Consider the following 19,497-nt stretch of genomic DNA (forward strand, 5'->3'; position numbering starts at 1 on the left):
ATACCCAGAGATCCTTGCAGACTGTGTCCCGGATGCTGAGGCCCCGCGACGGCTTTAGGGAATTGTAGTTCTGCTGCCTTTCTTCTTAGCGCAGTTCCAGTTTCGTAGGGGTACTTTTCCTTGAAACTGGAGCCTCTGGAGTAGATGGGGCCCAGAGCTAGGGAGGCCCTGAAGACTTCTGTGAAACAGTTCCAGGTGTAATTTTACTGCCAAGAGTGTAATAAGTAACCTCGCCTCCAGGCATGGTATAGCTTGGGCTCAGTTCAGATGCCAGCCCCTAGCAGTGCTTAACATACCTGGCACGGTCCGTTTGTGCTGCCGGCACCTGGAGTGCGCCACAGCATCCTCAGCCCTGCAGCGGGACTAGGGATGAGACACGAAGGAAAGTCTGCCCGCTGGAAATCAGCTTGAGAAGGGTTTGCTAAAGAAGAGCTACGCGACGCAATACTCGGTTCCCGCGTCTTTGCTGGGGACGCTTGATAGACATTTAGCAACCCTGAAACCTGGAACTCCACGATTTGGTTCCCTTGTCACCTCAACACCTGGCCTGACCAACTTGTTTCCAGTACATTAGGGGCCAAGGGCGAATTTAATCTCCATCTGGAGTAGTCTCAGGTACACGGGCAAATTGCAGGGGTGTTGAGCAGCAGCCTTAGAAGGACGGGCCTGGGTTTGAGTAGGTGGTGCGATTTATGATCCACTCCAGTTTCCTGCTCTGAACGTCAGCCTTTCTATTTGGGAAAATGTCTCCCTCTCCCACTTCCCACCAGTGGGGCTAAGTTTTTCACTTCGTGGCCTTTGTAAAATAAGCCAGTTCCCCCAGACCTAGGCATTTGATTCTGTGAGTTTTATAAAGTTCTTCAAGGATATTTTAACGCAGTTGTTACCTAATGATCATCTCCTTGAAGAAACATTCTGAACAACCTTAGAGTGTTGGGGTGAATGAAAGATCGTTATTTAAGAATGACACATACTTGTATTTGGTTCCCAGTAACCTCACATCAGAAGCCAAAGTGTCAGCCTACAAAATTAAGAAACTGGTATTTATGTCCTTTTTTAAAAAATTGCTTTTTAGAGAGAGAGAAAGGTGGGGGGAGAGAAAGAGAAATATTGAGATGTTGTTCCACTTATTTATCCGTTCATTTCTTGCTTATTGTATGTGTCCTGACCCAGGATGAAACTAGCAACCAGAAACCTTGGGTGATGCTCTAACCAACTAAGTCCCCCCCCCCCCCAGGGTGAAAGTGGTATTTCTTACACAAGCCAAATGTTTACCACTAGGGGTGTTGGAAGATGAAAAATTACAAACGGACAAATAAATGTTGTAGTGTATTGTTGTAATCCTATTATTGTCCTATTATTAAATTTCAGTAATTGGCTTATACATTTTCCCCAAAACACTCCAGTGTGATTTGAATGAAGAAATATAGTTAGTGTATAGTGCTAGATTTTAAGTAAGTGTACATACAGCATGAGCTTCAGAATAAGTGTGTACTAATAGAATTAGGAGAGATCATCCAATCTACTTGATTTACAAGAAAAGGAAACAAATTCAGAGAGGTTGAGTATCTTGCACAGAGTTACTCAGCAAGTCTGACAGGACAGGAACTGGAAGAGTTGTCTGCATCATATTTGTTTTGATTGTATAAACATTTGCAGTTCTCCATTTCCTGTGTTGCTTTTCCTCCCCTGTACCTATTTAGGAAAAAGAAAAACGAGTCTGTATGACTGACAAGATGGACAAACTATTTTTACTAATTGTCCTTAAATTGATTAATATAAAGCCCACCTGGTTGCTCCTGGAGCAGTTTTAGTTCTTCTCTAATAATTAGCAAAACTGAAAGAAAAAAAAAACCACAACACTGTCTCTCCTCTAGGAGGCATGAGACAGCCTGGGTCCAGATCACCTATGAAAACGCTGGAATACAACAGTGTGTTTCAAGGAGCCCATTCCTTCCCCAGACCTTTTGAGCAATGGGGAAAAAAAGATGGCATGGTGTTTTTCTAGTTATATTTCAGAGTATTTGACAGTCTCCTGTGAGATCTAAGCAGTGCCCTATTTCTTTACACAGGTTCTGAGAACAGGGCAAGATCCTCCCTCCATCCCTGGCTGGTGTGGCCCAGTGGATTGAGTGCTGGCCTGTGAACCAAAGGGTGCTCCATTGGATTCCCAGTCAGTGCAGGTGCCTGAGTTGCAGGCCAGGTCCCCAGTAGGGGGCCCACAGAGGTAACCACACATTGATGTTTCTCTCCTTCCCTTTTCCTCTCTAAAAATAACTAAATAAAATTTTTTAAAAAAGAGCCTCCCCCCATCTTGGTTTCTCCTCTCAGCATGTCATCAACAGCTAAATCTTTCTGCTACTCTAGACTCTGAGCAGATCACACGAAAGCCTAAATATGATACATAATTATTTCGAATGTTATAATTGAATTGGCTAAAATAATTAGAGTAATTCAGTCCCAGAGATTGGGCCAAAGATGTTTTTGCCATAGCTACTTTCCCAAATTGTACATTTTTTCCCACTATTGATACTAAGAGGGGACTTTTGGTGTCACAAGTACATTTTTGAGATATTTATATTTATGTGTAATAATTCTCTGAGTTGAAATCTATATGTAACTGGTTTCAATAAAATAAAAAGATATTTAATAAACTATTTAGTGTACCCAAAGGAAAGATTATGGAGCAGAATGCCCAAGGCTCTATTTCAACTTCTGAGTTTTGTTTGTCTGGTCTTAACCTTAAGCCTGCGTTGGTATTTCACATACCTGCATCACTGGGGTGCTCAACGTTGCAATCCCTCCAAGATATTTATTTACACATTTGTCATGTTTCTCCACAAGTAACACCTCTAGGGTACGCCATCCAACGCAGGTGTCTTTTCTCTATTTGTTATGGATATGCAAATGCTGTTGTGGGACTATTCCCATTTTTGCTGTGGTAATTTCATTCAGTTGAGTTACATAATCCAAAACCATGTTGAGGGACTTCCGCCAAGATGGAGGCATAGGTGGAAACACTGTGCCTTCTCCCACAACCAAGTTTGAATACAACAAAGGTTTGGAGAAACAAAGACACAACCAAACGACAGAAAATTGAATTATACGGAAGTCCGACTACATCTAACCATTCAACGGGGACGGTAAGAGGGGCGGAGCCAGCAGCGAGCAGGGTCGGGCAGGACAGGGCCCCCGACCCAGGCGCGAAGGCAGACGGGAACCAGTTGGGGTGTGGGGCAGACTGACCGCGGGCGCACATTCGCGCACAGTGAGACAGACCACGCAGGCCCCAGGGGGCGAGGGCTGACGGCGGTGGCACACTCGCGAGCAGTGGGACGAAACGCGTGGGCCCGGTGACGGCAGCAACTGCGGCACCGGTGAGGGCCGTGGCGGCAGGCGGCGGACAGGACGCCATAGTCCCTCTTTGACCCCGCCCCCACATACAACGTCACAACCCAGCGACTTAGTTGCCCTGTTCTAGTGAACACTTTAGGGCTCTGATCCTGCTATGGAACAGGCACGAACAACCCGAAAGATGGCGCAAGAAGAACTCAAAGTCCCAGAGCCAATAACTCTAAGCGACCGAGAAATTGCCAGCCTCTCAGAAGCACAATTCAGGACACTATTTATCAGGATGCTCACAGAACTGGTAGATTATAGTCACAAATTAGAGGAACATAGTCACAAATTAGAGGAACATATGAAGGCTAAACTAATTGAAATGAAGGGAGATGCACAGGAAACCAATAGTGATGGAAAGGAAACTGGGACTCAAATCAATGGAATGGACCAGAAGGAAGAACAAAACATCCCACCAGAAAGGAATGAAGAAATGAGAATTCAAAAAAATGAGGAGAGGCTTAGGAACCTCCAGGACATCTTTAAACGTTCCAACATCCGAATTATAGGGGTACCAGAAGGGGGAAAGAAACAGCCACGAGTGGAAAACGTATTTGAACAAATAATAAAGGAGAACTTCCCCAGTCTGGCAAAGGAAATAGACTTCCAGGAAATCCAGGAAGCTCAGAGAGTGCCAAAGAAGTTGGACCCAAGAAGGAACACACCAAGGCACATCATAATTACATTAGCCAAGACCAAAATGAAGGAGAGAATCCTAGAAGCAGCAAGGGATAAGGGGACAGTCACCTACAAAGGAGTACCCATCAGACTGTCAGCGGATTTCTCAAAAGAGACCTTACAGGCAAGAAGGGGCTGGAAAGAAGTATTCCAAGTCATGAAATCCAAAGACCTACAGCCAAGATTGCTTTATCCAGCAAAACTTTCATTTAGAATGGAAGGACAGATAAAGTGCTTCTCAGATAAGGTCAAGTTCAAGGAGTTCATCATCACCAAGCCCTTATTATATGAAATGCTAAAGGGACTTATATAAGAAAAAGAAGATGAAAAAGATGAACAGTGAAAGGACAGCAAACACACAGTTATTAACAACCACACCTAAAACAAAAGCAAACCAAGAAGACAGCTAGATCAGGAGTGGAACCATAGAAATGAAGAACACATGGAGGGTTAGAAACAGGGGGGTGGGAGGGGGAGAAGAGGGGAGAAGGCACAGAAAATAGCATAGATGGTAGGCAGAAAATAGATAGGGGGGAGGGCGAGAATAGTGGGGGAAATATAGAATCCAAAGAACTTGAGACACGTGGTTATAAACTAAGGGGGGGAGAATGGTGGGGGAGGGAGGGTGTGGGTGGAGGGGATTGAAGGGGGGGAATAGAACAACTGTAATGGTATAATCAATAAAATATATTAAAAAAAAAAAACATGTTGTGTGGTTAGTTACCTATTGAAATTGTGACAGCAGGCCTGAGACCATACAAAGCAGTACTTACAAAATCACTTACTGGTATTTGTTTCTTTGTAGCTATTATTCACTCTTCTCCACACTATCAAACAAAATAACTGATTTTTGGTTAAAGTATGTAAAAGATATATAAAATACTTCGGTAATATATGATTTACTAAATTCTAGTTTTCATTTACACTACATACTGAACTATCAAAATGTTAAAATGAATTAAAACATTTATCTAGAGTATTTTATGAGTTCTTGAATAAAATTTGGGGACAAAAAAACAAATTAAAACTACCGAAATGTTAATGAAAAGTAAATAATAATAGAGAACAAACACATTTTATTTTACCCTGGAAAATATTTACAAAAATTTTATGAAACTAACCTCTTCCTACATCGATTGCATCCCTCGATACAAATAAGGTTAGGCTTCTGCCTACCCGGTCTTTGCTTTCCTGATGGGAACCAATGCAGTTGATTTGCATTGACTTTCTATTGTAGAGCTTTGGAACCAAGGGAAGGATCCAAACATAGCTCCATTTTATCCAATGAGAAGAGCTGCTTAGTGCTAAACTCTGATTCGTCCATTTCTCTTTGCTTTTATCCAATCGTTAGTCCACTTTAGCAGCCAATCAGCGGCCTAGATGTCCACCAATCAGAGAACAGTGCCGAAGCACGGCCTTTGTGTCGGGGGATGTCAACGCGTCGGCGAAAGCTCCGACCAATAGAAAAAGTCGTCGGTGTATGCAAATGAGAGCCTTGTGACGCAAAGACGCGGCGTGTAGCGTGGGTATAAAGGCGGAGGCATTGGGGGGGTTAGAGCAAAGCGGTTTGGGTGTTCGTTGGAGTAGGTGCTTTAGTTTGCTTGGTGGCTGCGGCTTTTCCTTGGGCAGCAGGAGCGGCGCGGCGAACGAAGAACGGCCCAAGACCTCGGCGTTGGGTAAGCGTTTAGGCGTTGATCCGTCGCGCCAGCCGTTGATACCACGGGTCGAGGCCGTTGGGGGACGAGTGCCGGCTGGTGCGGGCTGCTCTGGCCGCTGGCATCGGGTGTGGGGTCGGGAGTTTTTCCTCTGGGGCTTCGTTCGGGCATCGCGTCTCCTGTCCTTCACGCTGGTGATTAGGAGGTCCCGGCGCTGGATTCCGGGCACCAGGGCCTCCGCCCGTCGAGGAGGGGAAGTGACTCCTCCCCGAGCTCCCCCTCCCGGGGGAGGCTGCTGCTACTCGCTGTCTGAGTCATTAGGGGAGGGGGGAGGAGGCGCGGCGGCCGCCTCGGCCATCTGCCGCCGACGCGAGGTGGGGCGCGAAGAGGTGGGAGGGCCGGGGCGCTGCGCGGGGTGTCTCTCACCCCCAACCTCGGGGGCGCGGCGCGGCGGGGTGTCATGGATGTCTTCTTTAGGTGAAAGAAAATGGCCCGAACCAAGCAGACTGCTCGCAAATCCACGGGTGGGAAAGCGCCCCGTAAACAGCTGGCTACTAAGGCTGCAAGGAAAAGCGCTCCCTCTACCGGCGGGGTGAAGAAACCTCACCGCTACAGGTAGGCAAGGCAGGGGGAAAACAATGACTCGGCGGCGCTGGGCGGCGCGGGAACTGCTCCTGGTAGGGCGCCGGCGCTGTCAGTTAACTGGTGTCCGTTTACATTCTCGCCCAGGCCCGGAACCGTTGCCCTTCGAGAAATCCGTCGTTACCAGAAATCGACCGAACTTCTGATCCGGAAGCTGCCTTTCCAGCGGTTGGTTAGGGAGATCGCCCAGGATTTCAAAACAGACCTGAGGTTTCAGAGTGCCGCCATCGGTGCGCTGCAGGTGAGACGACAAAGGCCCGCGGTAGGGGCGGAGGGCTTGAGGCCGGTTTCTCTTCTCCGGAGAGTTTAATGGTGTGGCTCTTGTCCTCAACAGGAGGCGAGCGAAGCGTACCTGGTGGGTTTGTTTGAAGACACTAATCTGTGTGCCATCCACGCTAAGAGAGTCACCATCATGCCCAAAGACATCCAGTTGGCTCGCCGGATACGGGGGGAGAGAGCTTAAGTGAAGGCAGTTTTTACGGTGTTTTGTAGTAAATTCTGTAAAATACTTTGGTTTAATTTGTGACTTTTTTTGTAAGAAATTGTTTATAATATGTTGCATTTGTACTTAAGTCATTCCATCTTTCACTCAGGATGAATGCGAAAAGTGACTGTTCACAGACCTCAGTGATGTGAGCGCCGTTGCTCAGGAGTGACAAGTTGCTAATATGCAGAAGGGATGGGTGGTGACTTCTTGCTTCTCATGATGCATGTCTCTGTATGTTAATGACTTGTTGGGTAGCTATTAAGGTACTAGAACTGATTAATGTGTACAGGGTCCTTTTGCAATAAAACTGGTTATGACTTGATCCAAGTGTTTAACAATTGGGGCTGTTAAGTCTGACCATGCATCACTGTGATAGAATGCGGGCTTTTCCAAGGGTGAAGATACAAGTCTTAACCACAGTGTAACTTACAGTTTCCTTAAAAAAAAAAAGTAAACATGGCAGCTATAGAATACACTATGTGCATTTATAATAGCTATTTTATATATTGTAGTGTCAACATTTTTAAATTAAATGTTTTACATTCACATGTGGGGAGTCTTGTCATTAAGGTGTGTGTAATTTAGGGTCCAGTTGGTTTTCTCCTCTAACTAAACTGCACTTGTTTCATAGTAGTAAAATGCTTTGCAAATTAATACCTTGCATAAGTCCTCATTCTACCACATGTTAACTAACCCTCTAGCTGATAATGCAGACTATCGTGGGGATTTTATTTATAAGGGCTCTAAAATATAATACAAGTTATTCACACCAGCGTCATCTATTACTAACATTCTGAACTAGTTCAGCTTTTTTTGCGTTGTGGTTAGTTTCATAACTAGGGTTTTTTCTCTCTACCAAGAGGAAACATTACCCGAGTTCCTTTCTTGTGGAGTTTGTATTATAACCCTTAGTGTAAACTTGCCACCGTGGGGGTGGGGCACTCGACTCCAGCTCACTGATCCTCTGCCGGTTCAGATGGTGTCCAGTTAGGTTGCATCTGGTGTGGTCCTGGGAAAATCACTTTACAGAGATGGTCTTCCAAGTGGTTTGAGAATTTATCCTTCTATTGAAGTTTTTAGGTCAATTATGTATGTTGACTAAATTTACAAATAAACTTGTTTATCCAACTAAGTGTGAAAAACCTAAATTGAATACACAGACATCCATTAATACATCTACTATCCAGGTTCTTGTATCTAGAAGTTTGAGTTTAGCTTGCTACAAAAATAATTACATATAAAAGATTCCATGCTGTATTTGCAGTGTGAGCTAAGATAAAATACTAATACTCCGTGTTGTCAAGGAATAAAATAATTCAGGATGCAACATAGACCAAGAAAAGGGAATTTCAAAATGTTAGGGCTCAGGTTAGGGATGTTTCATGACCCTTTCTATGAAGGAACTGTTGCATGTCTCATACAGCACGTTGAGTAACCTCAGGTGTAAGGCTTACTGGGTCCAAGCCACCGCAGGAAGAGGTTTCTTGACAAGCTTGGCCCACAGCGGAGAGCAGAAGGTTAACAGACATGCAGGACGGCCTCCAGTCGGGAGAGCACTCCGCATATTTGAGGCTGTAGCAAGATGTTCACACCCTAGTAGCCTATATTTTTTTAGCAAGGATTTGTTTCGAATGGAAGGGGGTTGTGAAGAAAGCCTTAGAATAGGCCTGGGGGTCTTGGTAACAGCCTTACTCTGACAAAGGTGGAGTGTCTAGTGAACTGGTTTTCTAGAAGGTTCATCGTGCCCAGCTCTGAAACACCTTCATTACCAGCGTTTTCCTCACTGCGTCGGAAAGACATTGAAATCCTGGACGCTGGTGTGTGTGGTAACAGCAGGAGCAGGAACTTGGTTGTGATGCGTTTGCTGCCTTTGAGTTACTTGGGGCGACCCAGGGGGTGGCAGTTGAACTTTCACCCCAACCTGCATCTGATCCGAAGGTTCTCATTTTTTGGGTTTTTTTTTAAAGATTTTTATTTATCTTTTAGAAGGGAAAGGAAGGAGAGAAATTACAATGTATGGTCGCTTCTCGTGAGTCCCCTGCTGGGAACTGGCCTGCGACCCAGGCATGTGTCCTGACTGGGAATCAAACTGCGATTCTCTGGTTCGCAGGCTCACGCTTAATCCACTGAGCTACACCAGCCAGGGCCGAAGGTTCTCAGGTTTTAATGGGCAGCTTGCACTTCCATACTTGGAGCATTTTTTAACCAGAAGGCGAGGCTGATTTTTGGTTCTCAGAAGCTGGCCACAGGCTATCCTTGGGTACAGACCATGGAACGGTCCATAGGCAGGAAAGCAAGAGTTAGAGCTGATGGAGGTGTCTTGTGCCCTTGGTGAATAGACAAAAATAAAGTTTTGAGGTTGAGACTTGTCGATGGTCTTCGTTTGAATGATAACATCGCTTGGTTTCACAAAACGATTCCTGTGGGGAGCTGCCCTAGAAGTCCTTGCCTTGTGACTTGGCTCAGGTGCACTGAGGGCATTCAGTTACGAGCCTGGCAAACCCCTGTTCTTCAAAGGGCGCATGTCACAGCTGGCTCAGGACACGGCCACTCTGTGCTCTTTGAACTTGTACATCAGTAGCACCTCTCTCCACTGTCAGCTCCACCAGTCGAGCCAGACCAATGTGGGCCAGGTAAGTAGAGGGCCGGAAGCACCAGAGGTCCTGATGGCTGCGTGTGGATCCCAGGAGATTCTGAGCTGCCACCCTGGGCATCTGGTCCCCACTCCTATCGCCTCGTCACCTCAGTGAGCCGTCACCTCACTGGGCCAGCACTCCCGGCACTGGTCCGAGACCGCCCCTGAGCAGCTGCACCTTGCCCAGGCCCCATAGCTTCTTCCCTGCCCCTGATGGCGGTCTCACCAGCCTTCTGTGGGGCCTTCCTCAGGGATGTCACCAGCCTGGGCCACTCCATCCAGCTGCACTTGGCTCCTGGCCAGCAACTGCAGTGCAGTTGGCCTTCTGGCTGCCTTCCGGAAGGCACAGCTAGAGGAAGATAGGCAGGAAGCACCAGGCCTCTGCCCAGGTTGCCAACCCAAGTCCTGTGGCATCCACAGGGAGAAAACTCAAAATGGGCCAGACCGTTGGCCTTTTGCTTCCCTCACCCTTTTGTCAGCAGGTCTGGGAACCAGCCAGGCTGTGGGCCAAGGTGGTGCAGCTGGGAGGCCTTTGGTGTGTAAACAGGTTGTGCTGTGAGGAGGGGCGCCTGCTCCCTGTGATCCTGCTGACTGCCCTGCAGCCCCGGCAGCGAGAGGGCTTCTCCTACGTCATGTGCCACCCCCACCACGGCTGTCCTGGTGTCCTCACCAGAGCACCGTTCCCAGTGTCAAGTCAGGCACGACCAGGGGGAAGCACTTCTTAGCCTTGTGCCCCAGAGAACCCTCCACCCCACCCCACCCCCACCCCACTCCCCTTCCCCGTGGAGGAAGCCAAGAGGCTCTGCAGTCTTGCCCTCGCCATGCAAGCAAGGGGAGAGGCTTCAGTGAGGCCACACATGACCTGGAAAGGGACACAGAGGGACAAAGTTAGATGCCAGGGCTGGGGTCCTTGCTCCAGCAGCTGTCAGCTCTCACTCAGGAAGCTGCAATTCTGGGGATGCACGTACTGAGTTGGAGTGTGAACGAACACCGCTCGGACCAGGGACAAGGAGGGGCCTTGGGGGGAGGCCAGTGTGCTCCAGGCTTAGGGCAGGAAGCCTTTTGCTTCAGGGTGTGTGAGGGACTGCGCGCATGCCCACAGAGGTGGTGCCTGGACCCCATTATCTGGCACTCCCTTCCCAGGCCCTGCTGGACTTGCTCAGGGCCTCTCTTGTAAGGCCCTCACTTCCTAGCACTGAGCCTTGAGTGTCAGCAGGGGGGACACAATGAGTTGGCTTCTAGGCCCAGGCATCACCGGCCTGTGGGTCCCACTGCAACTGCCCCCAGCACCCTGCCTTTGGCCAGTCCCAGTCCTTCTGCCCACTGGAGCCCTGTGCCAGTGGCACTTGGTGCCCAGTGTGAGACGCCAGAAGATGGCCACAGGCCTGGGCTGTCAGCAGCATCTTCTGGGTCTGGGTTGCTCCTTGACCATCGATAGGGTGGTCCTCAGCCTAGAGGGTGGGATCTTCAGGGACATAGCCGGGGTCCCAAATAAAGACACAGCCTGCAGCTGTCCCCTCATCACAGGAGAAGCTCCTGGTGCCTCAAGGCAAGGTTTGACTCTTGCCTGCCTCTGGAGTTGGGCCTGGCACACGGCAGAGGCTCCAGGCACATTTGCCTGTCACCCTGAGTGGCCCCAGCAGCCCCACGGCAGAGCTGGCTGGTTCTGCTCCTGGCACACGTGCAAAGAAGGAGCCCAGTTCCCAAGAGCTTTGGTTACTGGCCTGGCTTCTCCATCGGGAGTGTTCCACACAGGAAGCGGGGCCCCAGTGGTCTGGGAGAGCAGCTGTCCCACCTGTCCCTTGCTTAGATGCTGAGCTTTAGACTTTAACATTTTAACAAGCAGAGACTGCAGCAGGTCAGGGTGCTCAAGGGCTGAGAGAATGGGCTCAGGTCAGGGTCTGACAAATGCAGGTTCAGGGCCCAGTTGTCCCACTTGGATGTGTTCATTCACACACCTGTGCTTCTTTTCCTCACCTCTGAAATGGGAAGAAACAGAGTACCTACCCAATAGGCTGGTAAGGATTTAATGAAATAATCTGTGCAAATTCTGGTGACTTTTTAAAAAGATTGTATTTATTTATTTTTTTAGAGAGGGGATGGGAGGGAGAAGGAGTGGGACAGAAACATCAATGTGCGGTTGCCTCTTGTGCGCCCCCTACTGGGGACCCGGCTTGCAACCCAGGCATGTGCCCTGACTGGGAATCAAACTGGTGACCCTTTAGTTCACAGCCAGGTGCTCAATCCACTGAGCCACACCAGCCAGGGCAAGTTCTGGTGACTTGTAAAATATCTGACAGTGCCCTGGCTGATGTAGCTCAGTGGGTGGAGCGCAGGCCTGCTCCCCCAGTGCAGGTCCCCAGTGGGAGGCACATGAGGAGCAACCACACACTGATGTTTCCCTCCCTCTCTATCTCCTTCCCTTTCCCTCTCTCCAAAAAATAAATAAAATAATTTAAAATAAAATAAAATATTTGACCACAAAAGTCAAGGTCACTGACCAATCAGAACAGACTCGGCAGTCAACAACCAGCACTGCCCGGCTGGCTGGGCACCAGCCCTGATACCAGATTAGGATTAATTCAGTACCTCAGAAGCTGTTATCACCAATGTTGCAGGAAGACAGAGGGCGCCCAAATCAGGAGATTGGTTAGTGCTCCAGGAATAATAACAAAAAACCTTCCAGAATGGGCAAGGGTGGGCCATCCACTGAGAGCAAACTTTTAGAGACGTTTGCTCGGGAGGTGTGGCCCCGAGTCCCATCAGGGAGCCAGGCCGTGACTGCAACGAAGAAGCCGGAGTTGCGTGGAGCGCGCAGAGCTTCGCAGCAGGAAGACAGGCCAGGTCCCGCAGGGAGGGCCCACGGGCTGAGAATTGGGCCCACAGACAGACACAGCCCCTGGGAGAGAAGAGATGCCTCTGAGGCGCCCACCCTCACTGTGGACCAGCTGTCACCACAGCCTGGACAAAGGGGCCTTGGTGGCCTCTAGGGCTGCCTAGGCCACCAGGCAGTCAGCGGGCCTGGGTGGACCCCCACCACTGGTGGGCACTACTGGGAATTCTACCACGATGCTTCAGTCCTGCGTGACAGCTGCCTCTGGCCGTGTTGGTACATTGGAGCTTTCCCTCCTTGTTTTTTGACCAGTGAAGTAGATCTTCAGGTGCAGTGTCCCCATTAAAGTGCCACCTCCCTCTGCCCCCAGCCCTGTGAAAGATGGCCAGGAAATGGGAGGAAGGGTTAAAGGTTAAGGCAGACTTCTCAACAAACTTCATGTGACACACTAGATGGGATTTAAAAACTGAGTGTAGCCCTGGCTGGTGTGGCTCAGGATTGAAAGCTGGCCTGCGAACTGAAAGGTTGGGGGTTCGATTCCCAGTCAGGGCACAGGCCTGGGTTTGTGTTGGGGGTTTGTGAGACGCAACTGATTGATGTATCTCTTGCACATTGATGTTTTCCTCCCTCTCTTTCTCCTTCCCTTCCCTCTCTCTAAAAATAAATAAATAAAATTTTAAATAAAAAATTAATAAAAACTGAGTGTAGGGCCAGGTCTTTGAGCATTAGCTCCCCTTCCTGGGCATGGGTCATGTCCTGAAAATGAACACTTTCTTTGCTGTAAAAACAAAACAAACAAACCAATAAAACAAACCAACCCCCCCCCCAAAAAAAACCCCAAACTGAGTGTAAACACATCTCTCCCCGATAAAAGTCAACGTTCCAGAGTCCATCCTGAGCAAACGGAAGCATTTTCCTCTCCGATCAAATCAGTTTCTCCAAGAACAACTAAAACAATACAAAGGATGGTGATGGGTCCGATAAATGTGTTTCCAAGCAAAATGAAACAATGGAAATTTTTTTAAAAACCCACAACTGCATGCTTTCGAAGCAGTCGGGATTCCCCCTCCCTCTTCACTCAGAAAGCTCTTCACTCCTCCGTGCCAGCGTCTGTCCCAGCGGCCAGATTGTGTCTGCCTCCCAACCAGAGCGTGGGCGCCCGAGGCTTTTATCTGCCTGGCCAGCTGCTCACAGGAGAGTTCACTAATGTCTGTTGAATTAATGGGTGACTGATAATAATAGCAAACATTTATTCCGTGTTTACTAAGTGCTAGGTACTTTCATAACAATCTGTTAGAGAGGAATCACTAGCCTCATTTTACAGCTGAGAGACTGAGGCTCAGAGAGGTCTGCTCATCTGCCTGAGGTCTCACACTGCCAAGGGAAGAGATCTGGGCTCAGGACCGTTGGGCGTCGAAGCTGAGAGGGGGCCCCAGGTGGGTAGCTTGGTTGGTTAGAGAGTTGTCCTGGTACACCAAGGTTGTGGGTTTGATCCCCGTCAGGGCACATACAAGAAGCAATCAATCAATGTATAAATAAGTGGAACAACAAATCGATGTTTCTTTCCGATCAATAAAAATAAAAAAGAACCTCAAATAGAGAAAGCTGAGGCAGGAGAAGGATTCCTGGAGGAGGGTTTGCATCGCTCCCTCCTCCCCCCTCGAAGGGAAGCATGGCTTGTTAGCTGAAAATTCCATCTCCACCAGCCCCAGAATGCCTTGCAGTCTGCCCACTTACAGCACACAGTTCAATGGTCTTAGCATGTCCGCAGACAGTGTGACCATCACCACCATGGTCAATCTTCGAGCATCTTCCTCACCACAAAGAGAACTCAGTACTCCTGGCTATCGCCCTCCACCCGTCCACGCCATTTCCCTCGGCCCTCAGCCGCCCCTGCTCAGCCCGACCTACCTGAGCAGCTGTGGCAGGTCCCTCCGGGAGGCGCTGGGCCCACGGCTGTGCGTGGCCACCCTCTTCCATCCCTTCATAGCTAGGAGCTGTGACAGCGTGTCCACCCTAGAAAAGGAGCCTGGAGAAGACTACTACCCCGTCGCCACCAAACTTGGCTCTATCGCTATCTACACGAAGTGCCAGGCCACCCTCTTAGAGACCCACGACCAGGGGCTGGCGACCTCTCTCGGCTGCAGGACTCTAGGATTTCGGCGATCCCTTTGGGACGCCCAGGTCGGCTGGACGGCAGCAGGGTGGCTCTGGCGGTGGGTGGGTGGGTGCGGGCACAGGCGGGGAAGGGCAGCTCAGACCTCCCGGTCCGGCCAAGACCACCCAGGGCCCTACCGACTCCCCTGGGCGCCCAGCTGTCCTTCCCCGTGTCCGGCGCCCGCCCGCGCCCCGCCCCCGCAGGAGAACCGGACCAGCTCCGCTGGGGCACGGTGGGGGCGGGGCGGCGAGGGCAGGAACGCACGCCCCCCGGCCGCGGCCCCGCCCCGAGCATCCCGCGCCGACCCGGCCGCGCTGGCCGAGCTGGAGGGCGAGCGTCATGGCCGCTTCGAGAAAACCCCAGGTCAGGGAGCTGCTGGCTGAGGCCCGGAGGGCCTTCCGGGAGGAGTTCGGAGCCGAGGCGGAGCTGGCGGTGTCGGCGCCCGGCCGCGTCAACCTCATCGGGGAGCACACGGACTACAACCAGGGCTTGGTGCTGCCCATGGTGAGGGGCTGGGGGGGGGCGGGGACCCGAGCCTCTCTTCGGGCCCGGGCCGCCTGGGCTGCCCCGCCGGAAGGGCAGGCCCGAGGGGCGTGGGGAGGGGCCTGGTCTCCACGTGAATTCTTGGGCGAACTCTTGGGCGGGCCGGGCCGAACTTTCACTCTAGCCGAGTTTGGGGGTCGCGCACGTGGGGGAGCCCCTGGGCCGGGGCACGTCTTCCGTAGGAAGGGAGGAAGCGGGAGCCTGCGAGGAAGTAGGCTGGGAGGGGGTGTGCCGGCGCCTCTCCGCTCCAGCCCGCCCTCTGTGGACTGCTGATCCCTGCCAGCGACTTGGGAGTCACCTCAAAATGGGGGCCCCCCGTGTTGCACAGGGAAGGAGGTGCTTCGGACTCTGGCCTCCACGAGGCTCTGCAGATCCTGTGGGAGCTAGCCCTAAGCCTCCCGGCCCAGCCCGTTCAGCGCAGAGTGGGAAACAGTCCCTGCGAGGGGGAGGGGAGGGATGGCTAGTGATCTAGTCAAGGCCACACAGCTAGTGCTTGGGAACTTGGACGAGACTTAGGCCTCCCAGCTCTTGGCCAGAGGTTCTTTCCAGCCCACCACGCAGCTTGGGAGTGAGGGGTACAGCACACCTGAGGCCACCCTAAAATGCTAAGCCATCAGAGGCAGCTCCTCCGACTGTTGTCCTTTTGAGTGTTCTCTCCCCTGTGCCCCACAGCCAGGAGCCCGCGCTTGGGGCAGAGTCCAGGCCTGCGCTGCACTGCTCCACTCCAGCCCCTGAGAACTCAGGGGGCAGGGCCTAAGCCCCCAAGGCCAGCTCAGCCCTCAGGCTCTTCCCTGAGACACGTGCATGCTTTTCCTGTTGAGCCTGAAGGTCACCCTCCTGTCAGTCCTGGGCCCCGTGTGCCTGAGCCCTTCAGCGTTGCAGGGGCCTCATGGGCCCGTCAGCTGGTAGAAGCTTGGCATGCACCTCTTCTCTCCTGCCAGGCCCTGGAGCTGGTGACTGTGATGGTGGGCAGCCCCCGGGCAGACGGCCTTGTCTCCCTCCTCACCGCCTCCCAGGATGCCGATGAGCCCAGACGGCTGCAGTTCCCCTTGCCCACAGCCCAGCGGTCCCTGGAGCCCGGGACCCCTCGATGGGCCAACTATGTCAAGGGGGTGATTCAACACTACCCAGGTACAGGGCAGTTCAAGCTGGTCCCAAGAGCACCAGCTCTCGGCTGTAACCCTCCACTCACCTCACCCACTGGACGCCCCGAGATGGTCCAGAGCTTGCCCTGGGTTGCCTGGTACATGACTGGAGGAGCCAGGATTCAAACCCTAACCTGTTGGCCTCTAGAGCCCTAAACCAGGGGAACTAGGAGGACTATGGCCCAAGGGCCGCAGGGTGGAAGGAAGGAGGGCTGTGGGCCCCTTGGCCCAGCAGGTTGGTGGCCTTTGCCACACGAGACACATCCCTGGAAGCGCTCACCAGACAGTTGCCTCCCTTCATACCAAAATACATGCCCTTCCTGTGCCCGTCCCCCCAGGCAGCCCAACTTACCATCGCCATCGTTCCCCCTGCAGCTGCCCCCCTCCCTGGCTTCAGTGCAGTGGTAGTCAGCTCAGTGCCCCTGGGAGGTGGGCTGTCCAGCTCGGCAGCCCTGGAAGTGGCCACGTACATGTTCCTGCAGGAGCTGTGCCCAGGTACCTCCTAGAACCCAGCCCCCAACCCGGCCTTCCTTCCCGAAGGGCTCCATGCGGTCAGAGCGGCTTCCTTTGCTGTGGCCTTCGGAGGGGGGTGGGGAATCTCCCTGGAGTCTCTGTGGAACTGCCCCACCTGCCCACCCCTTGTGCCCGCTCCTGGGCCCCAGCCTCCTCACCTCACCCTGTGCCACAGACTCTGGGGCAATGGTTGCCCGGGCCCAGGTGTGTCAGCGGGCCGAGCACAGCTTTGCAGGGGTGCCCTGTGGCATCATGGACCAGCTCGTCGCTCTGCTGGCGCAGAAGGACCACGCACTGCTCATTGACTGCAGGTCAGCGCCTCCCCCTTCCCCCTCACTTCTCGGTGGAGCTTGTGGGCAGAGCATGCCCACTCCAAGTGGCAAGCAGACACTTGGCCTTGTCATCTTCCCGTTCCAACTCTATCCCAGGTCCCTGGAAACAAGCCTGGTGCCACTGTCGGACCCCAAGCTGGCTGTGCTCATTACCAACTCCAATGTCCGCCACGCCCTGGGCTCCAGCGAGTACCCGCTGCGGCGGCGCCAGTGTGAAGATGTGGCCCGGGCGCTGGGCAAGGAGAGCCTTCGAGAGGTGCAGCCGGAGGAGCTGGAGGGTGAGAGCTCGGCCCGGTGTGCTCCGTCCTGGAGACAGCTGGCACCCTGCGGGGGGCCGCCAGGGCTTCGGCTGCAGGGCTCTGCCATGCTCCGCCCACTCCCCCAAACACTGTTGTTAGCTTAGGGCTCCAACCTCAGCAGGGCTGCTTGGAATCTTAACATTGTTTCTCCTAATGTAAGAAGTGTAGACCAGTACAGAGAAGACAATAATAAGCTCCAAGGCCACTGCCGGAGACAGCTGCCCTGCCAGGGTGTGCCAGCACTCCCTCGTTCCTCCAGTGCCTTCCACAAAGCCTGCACTTTCAGGGTTGCATGCCGCAGTGTTGCCTCCCCCTCAGAAGAAACTTAACATTATTCTGTGCTGTGAGAGGCTTATTTTTTATTTTCACATTTTTAAAAGATTTTATGTACTTATTATTTTAGAGGGGAAAGGAAGGAGAAATAGAGGGAGAGAAATGTCAATGTGTGGTTGCCCTTCACATGCCCCCAGCTGGGGACCGGGCCCGCAACCCAGACATGTGCCCTGACCGGGAATTGAACCAGCGACCCTTTGGTTCTCAGCCTGGTGCTCAGTCCTCTGACCCCTGTCCCCACCTCCCCCTCATCAGAACCCTCGTTGGTCTCTGTTTAAGAGCTCTGGGCTGGGCTCTTGGCACCTACCTCTCCTAGGCTCAGCCCTCTGCTCAAGGTGCTCACTTGTGTCCAGGAGCTTGGCCCTGTCCCTTCCTAGCACCCAAACCTCTGTGGCACTGGCACGTGGCATTAAGTAGCATGGTGCCCTGCCCTGGCTAGTGTGGCTCACTGGATTGAGTGCCGGCCTGCAAACCAAAAGGTCATCAGTTCGATTCCCAGTCAGGGCACATCCCCGCGTTGCAGGTTTGGTCCCTGCTTGGGGTGCATATGAGAGGCAACCAATAGATGTTTGTCTCTCCCCCTCCCTTCCCCTCTCTCCAAAAATAAATAAATAAAATATTTTTAAAAACCAAAACCCCAAGTGCCCTGGCACTCAGGCTGCAGCTTGCCCGTCCCCCTCACATTAGTCGGTGGGGAGGCCTGCTGGTAGCTGCTGTGCCCTGGGCCTGGGCTCTCCCCTCCCCCACAGCTCTGGAGCCCCGCCCTCAGGGGCTCCAGGGCTGTGCCCCCGGAAAGAGCAGGGTTTCTTCTCCCTCCCGCTCGGTCGCGCCCTCTTGAGGGTAGCACTGTGTCCTGCTCACCCTCACCGGGCAGCACAGAGTCTGGGACTCGACCTGCTGGCTGTGGAGCGCCCACTGTGCCAGGCACCCTGCTAGGAGCTTTGCACCTGCCATTGCCCCTGGTTCTCAAGGTGCCCGAGTGGGGTGGGCATCCCATTATACGTTCGGGGGGAGAGGGGACGCCAACTACAGCTGTGTTGGAGCCCGGTCTCTGAGGGGGGCTCCCCCAGCGCCCTGGTCCGCCACATCTGCAGGTGACTGCTGACCCCCCTCCTCCCCCAGCTGGCAGTGAGCTGGTGAGCAAGGAGAGCTTCCGGCGGGCACGGCACGTCGTGGGGGAGATTAGGCGCACGGCCCAAGCGGCGGCTGCCCTCCACCGGGGCGACTACAGAGCCTTTGGCCGCCTCATGGTGGAGAGCCACCAGTCCCTCAGGTGAGCCCCTCTGGGCCCCAGCACCCGGGGCACAGGGCGTCCCCATGGCTGAGGGGCAGGTCCCAAGCCCTCCCCTCCTCCCATCTGCTTGCTGTCTGCAGGGATGACTACGAGGTGAGCTGCCCTGAGCTGGACCAGCTGGTGGAGGCTGCGCTGTCTGCACCTGGGGTTTACGGCAGCCGCATGACAGGTGGTGGCTTTGGTGGCTGCACAGTGACTTTGCTGGAGGCCTCCGCTGCTTCCCAAGCCATGCAGCACATACAGGTGGGTGGGTGCCATAGCTGGGGTGTGGGGGGGGTGGTGAAGCAGGTTCCCAAGGCCCCTCAAAACTCAGACTCTGCCTGCCTCTCCCACAGGCGCAGTACAGTGGTACTGCCACCTTCTACCTCTCCCAGGCGGCCAACGGTGCCCAGGTGCTGCACCTGTGAGGGGCCACCCTGAGATGGTCCACGGCGGGCACTGCCAGGTGGCAATCCAGGAAGCTCCGTGTCTCTGGCACCTGCCCTCCCTGTCTGGGTGCTCAATAAACTTGTGCCTCGGATCACAGTGCCTGCCTGCTCCAGCGCTGGGTG

General features: G+C 52.7%; 2 protein-coding genes and 1 long non-coding RNA gene across 3 annotated transcripts; 2 read left to right on the forward strand and 1 right to left on the reverse strand.

The window, feature by feature from the left end:
* The first annotated feature begins 5,623 nt into the window (after positions 1–5,623).
* H3-3B (H3.3 histone B) lies at positions 5,624–7,989 on the forward strand. The gene is made up of 4 exons (XM_037065405.1): positions 5,624–5,753; positions 6,210–6,347; positions 6,462–6,615; positions 6,709–7,989. Exons 2-4 carry the CDS (start codon positions 6,220–6,222, stop codon positions 6,835–6,837), a joined length of 411 nt encoding a protein of 136 aa, XP_036921300.1. The 5' UTR covers positions 5,624–5,753; positions 6,210–6,219; the 3' UTR covers positions 6,838–7,989.
* Positions 7,990–13,224: 5,235 nt separating this feature from the next.
* On the reverse strand, positions 13,225–14,681 carry LOC119000482 (uncharacterized). The gene is made up of 2 exons (XR_005069333.1): positions 14,241–14,681; positions 13,225–13,539 (listed from the first exon to the last, which is right to left on the reverse strand). It is a non-coding gene; the product is annotated as an uncharacterized LOC119000482 (long non-coding RNA).
* Positions 14,682–14,761: 80 nt separating this feature from the next.
* GALK1 (galactokinase 1) lies at positions 14,762–19,471 on the forward strand. The gene is made up of 8 exons (XM_037065474.1): positions 14,762–14,991; positions 15,972–16,161; positions 16,551–16,670; positions 16,864–16,999; positions 17,117–17,298; positions 18,775–18,925; positions 19,027–19,189; positions 19,282–19,471. The coding sequence occupies exons 1-8, from the start codon at positions 14,827–14,829 to the stop codon at positions 19,351–19,353; spliced, it is 1,179 nt and encodes a 392-aa protein (XP_036921369.1). The 5' UTR covers positions 14,762–14,826; the 3' UTR covers positions 19,354–19,471.
* The last annotated feature ends 26 nt before the right edge of the window (positions 19,472–19,497 follow it).

This window comes from Sturnira hondurensis, unplaced genomic scaffold, assembly GCF_014824575.4.
Source record: "Sturnira hondurensis isolate 20B ecotype Veracruz unplaced genomic scaffold, ASM1482457v3 Scaffold0001221, whole genome shotgun sequence".
In the NCBI taxonomy this organism is placed as follows: Eukaryota; Metazoa; Chordata; class Mammalia; order Chiroptera; family Phyllostomidae; genus Sturnira; species Sturnira hondurensis.

Excerpts from the sequence above, each read along its gene's own strand:
- GALK1 (XM_037065474.1), top strand. The coding sequence starts at position 14,827 with ATGGCCGCTTCGAGAAAACCCCAGGTCAGGGAGCTGCTGGCTGAGGCC. Across the intron at positions 16,162-16,550 it reads GGTGATTCAACACTACCCAG|CTGCCCCCCTCCCTGGCTTC; the intron begins GTACAGGGCAGT and ends TTCCCCCTGCAG. Across the intron at positions 19,190-19,281 it reads AAGCCATGCAGCACATACAG|GCGCAGTACAGTGGTACTGC; the intron begins GTGGGTGGGTGC and ends CCTCTCCCACAG.
- H3-3B (XM_037065405.1), top strand. The coding sequence starts at position 6,220 with ATGGCCCGAACCAAGCAGACTGCTCGCAAATCCACGGGTGGGAAAGCG. Across the intron at positions 6,348-6,461 it reads AAGAAACCTCACCGCTACAG|GCCCGGAACCGTTGCCCTTC; the intron begins GTAGGCAAGGCA and ends ATTCTCGCCCAG. Across the intron at positions 6,616-6,708 it reads CCGCCATCGGTGCGCTGCAG|GAGGCGAGCGAAGCGTACCT; the intron begins GTGAGACGACAA and ends TGTCCTCAACAG.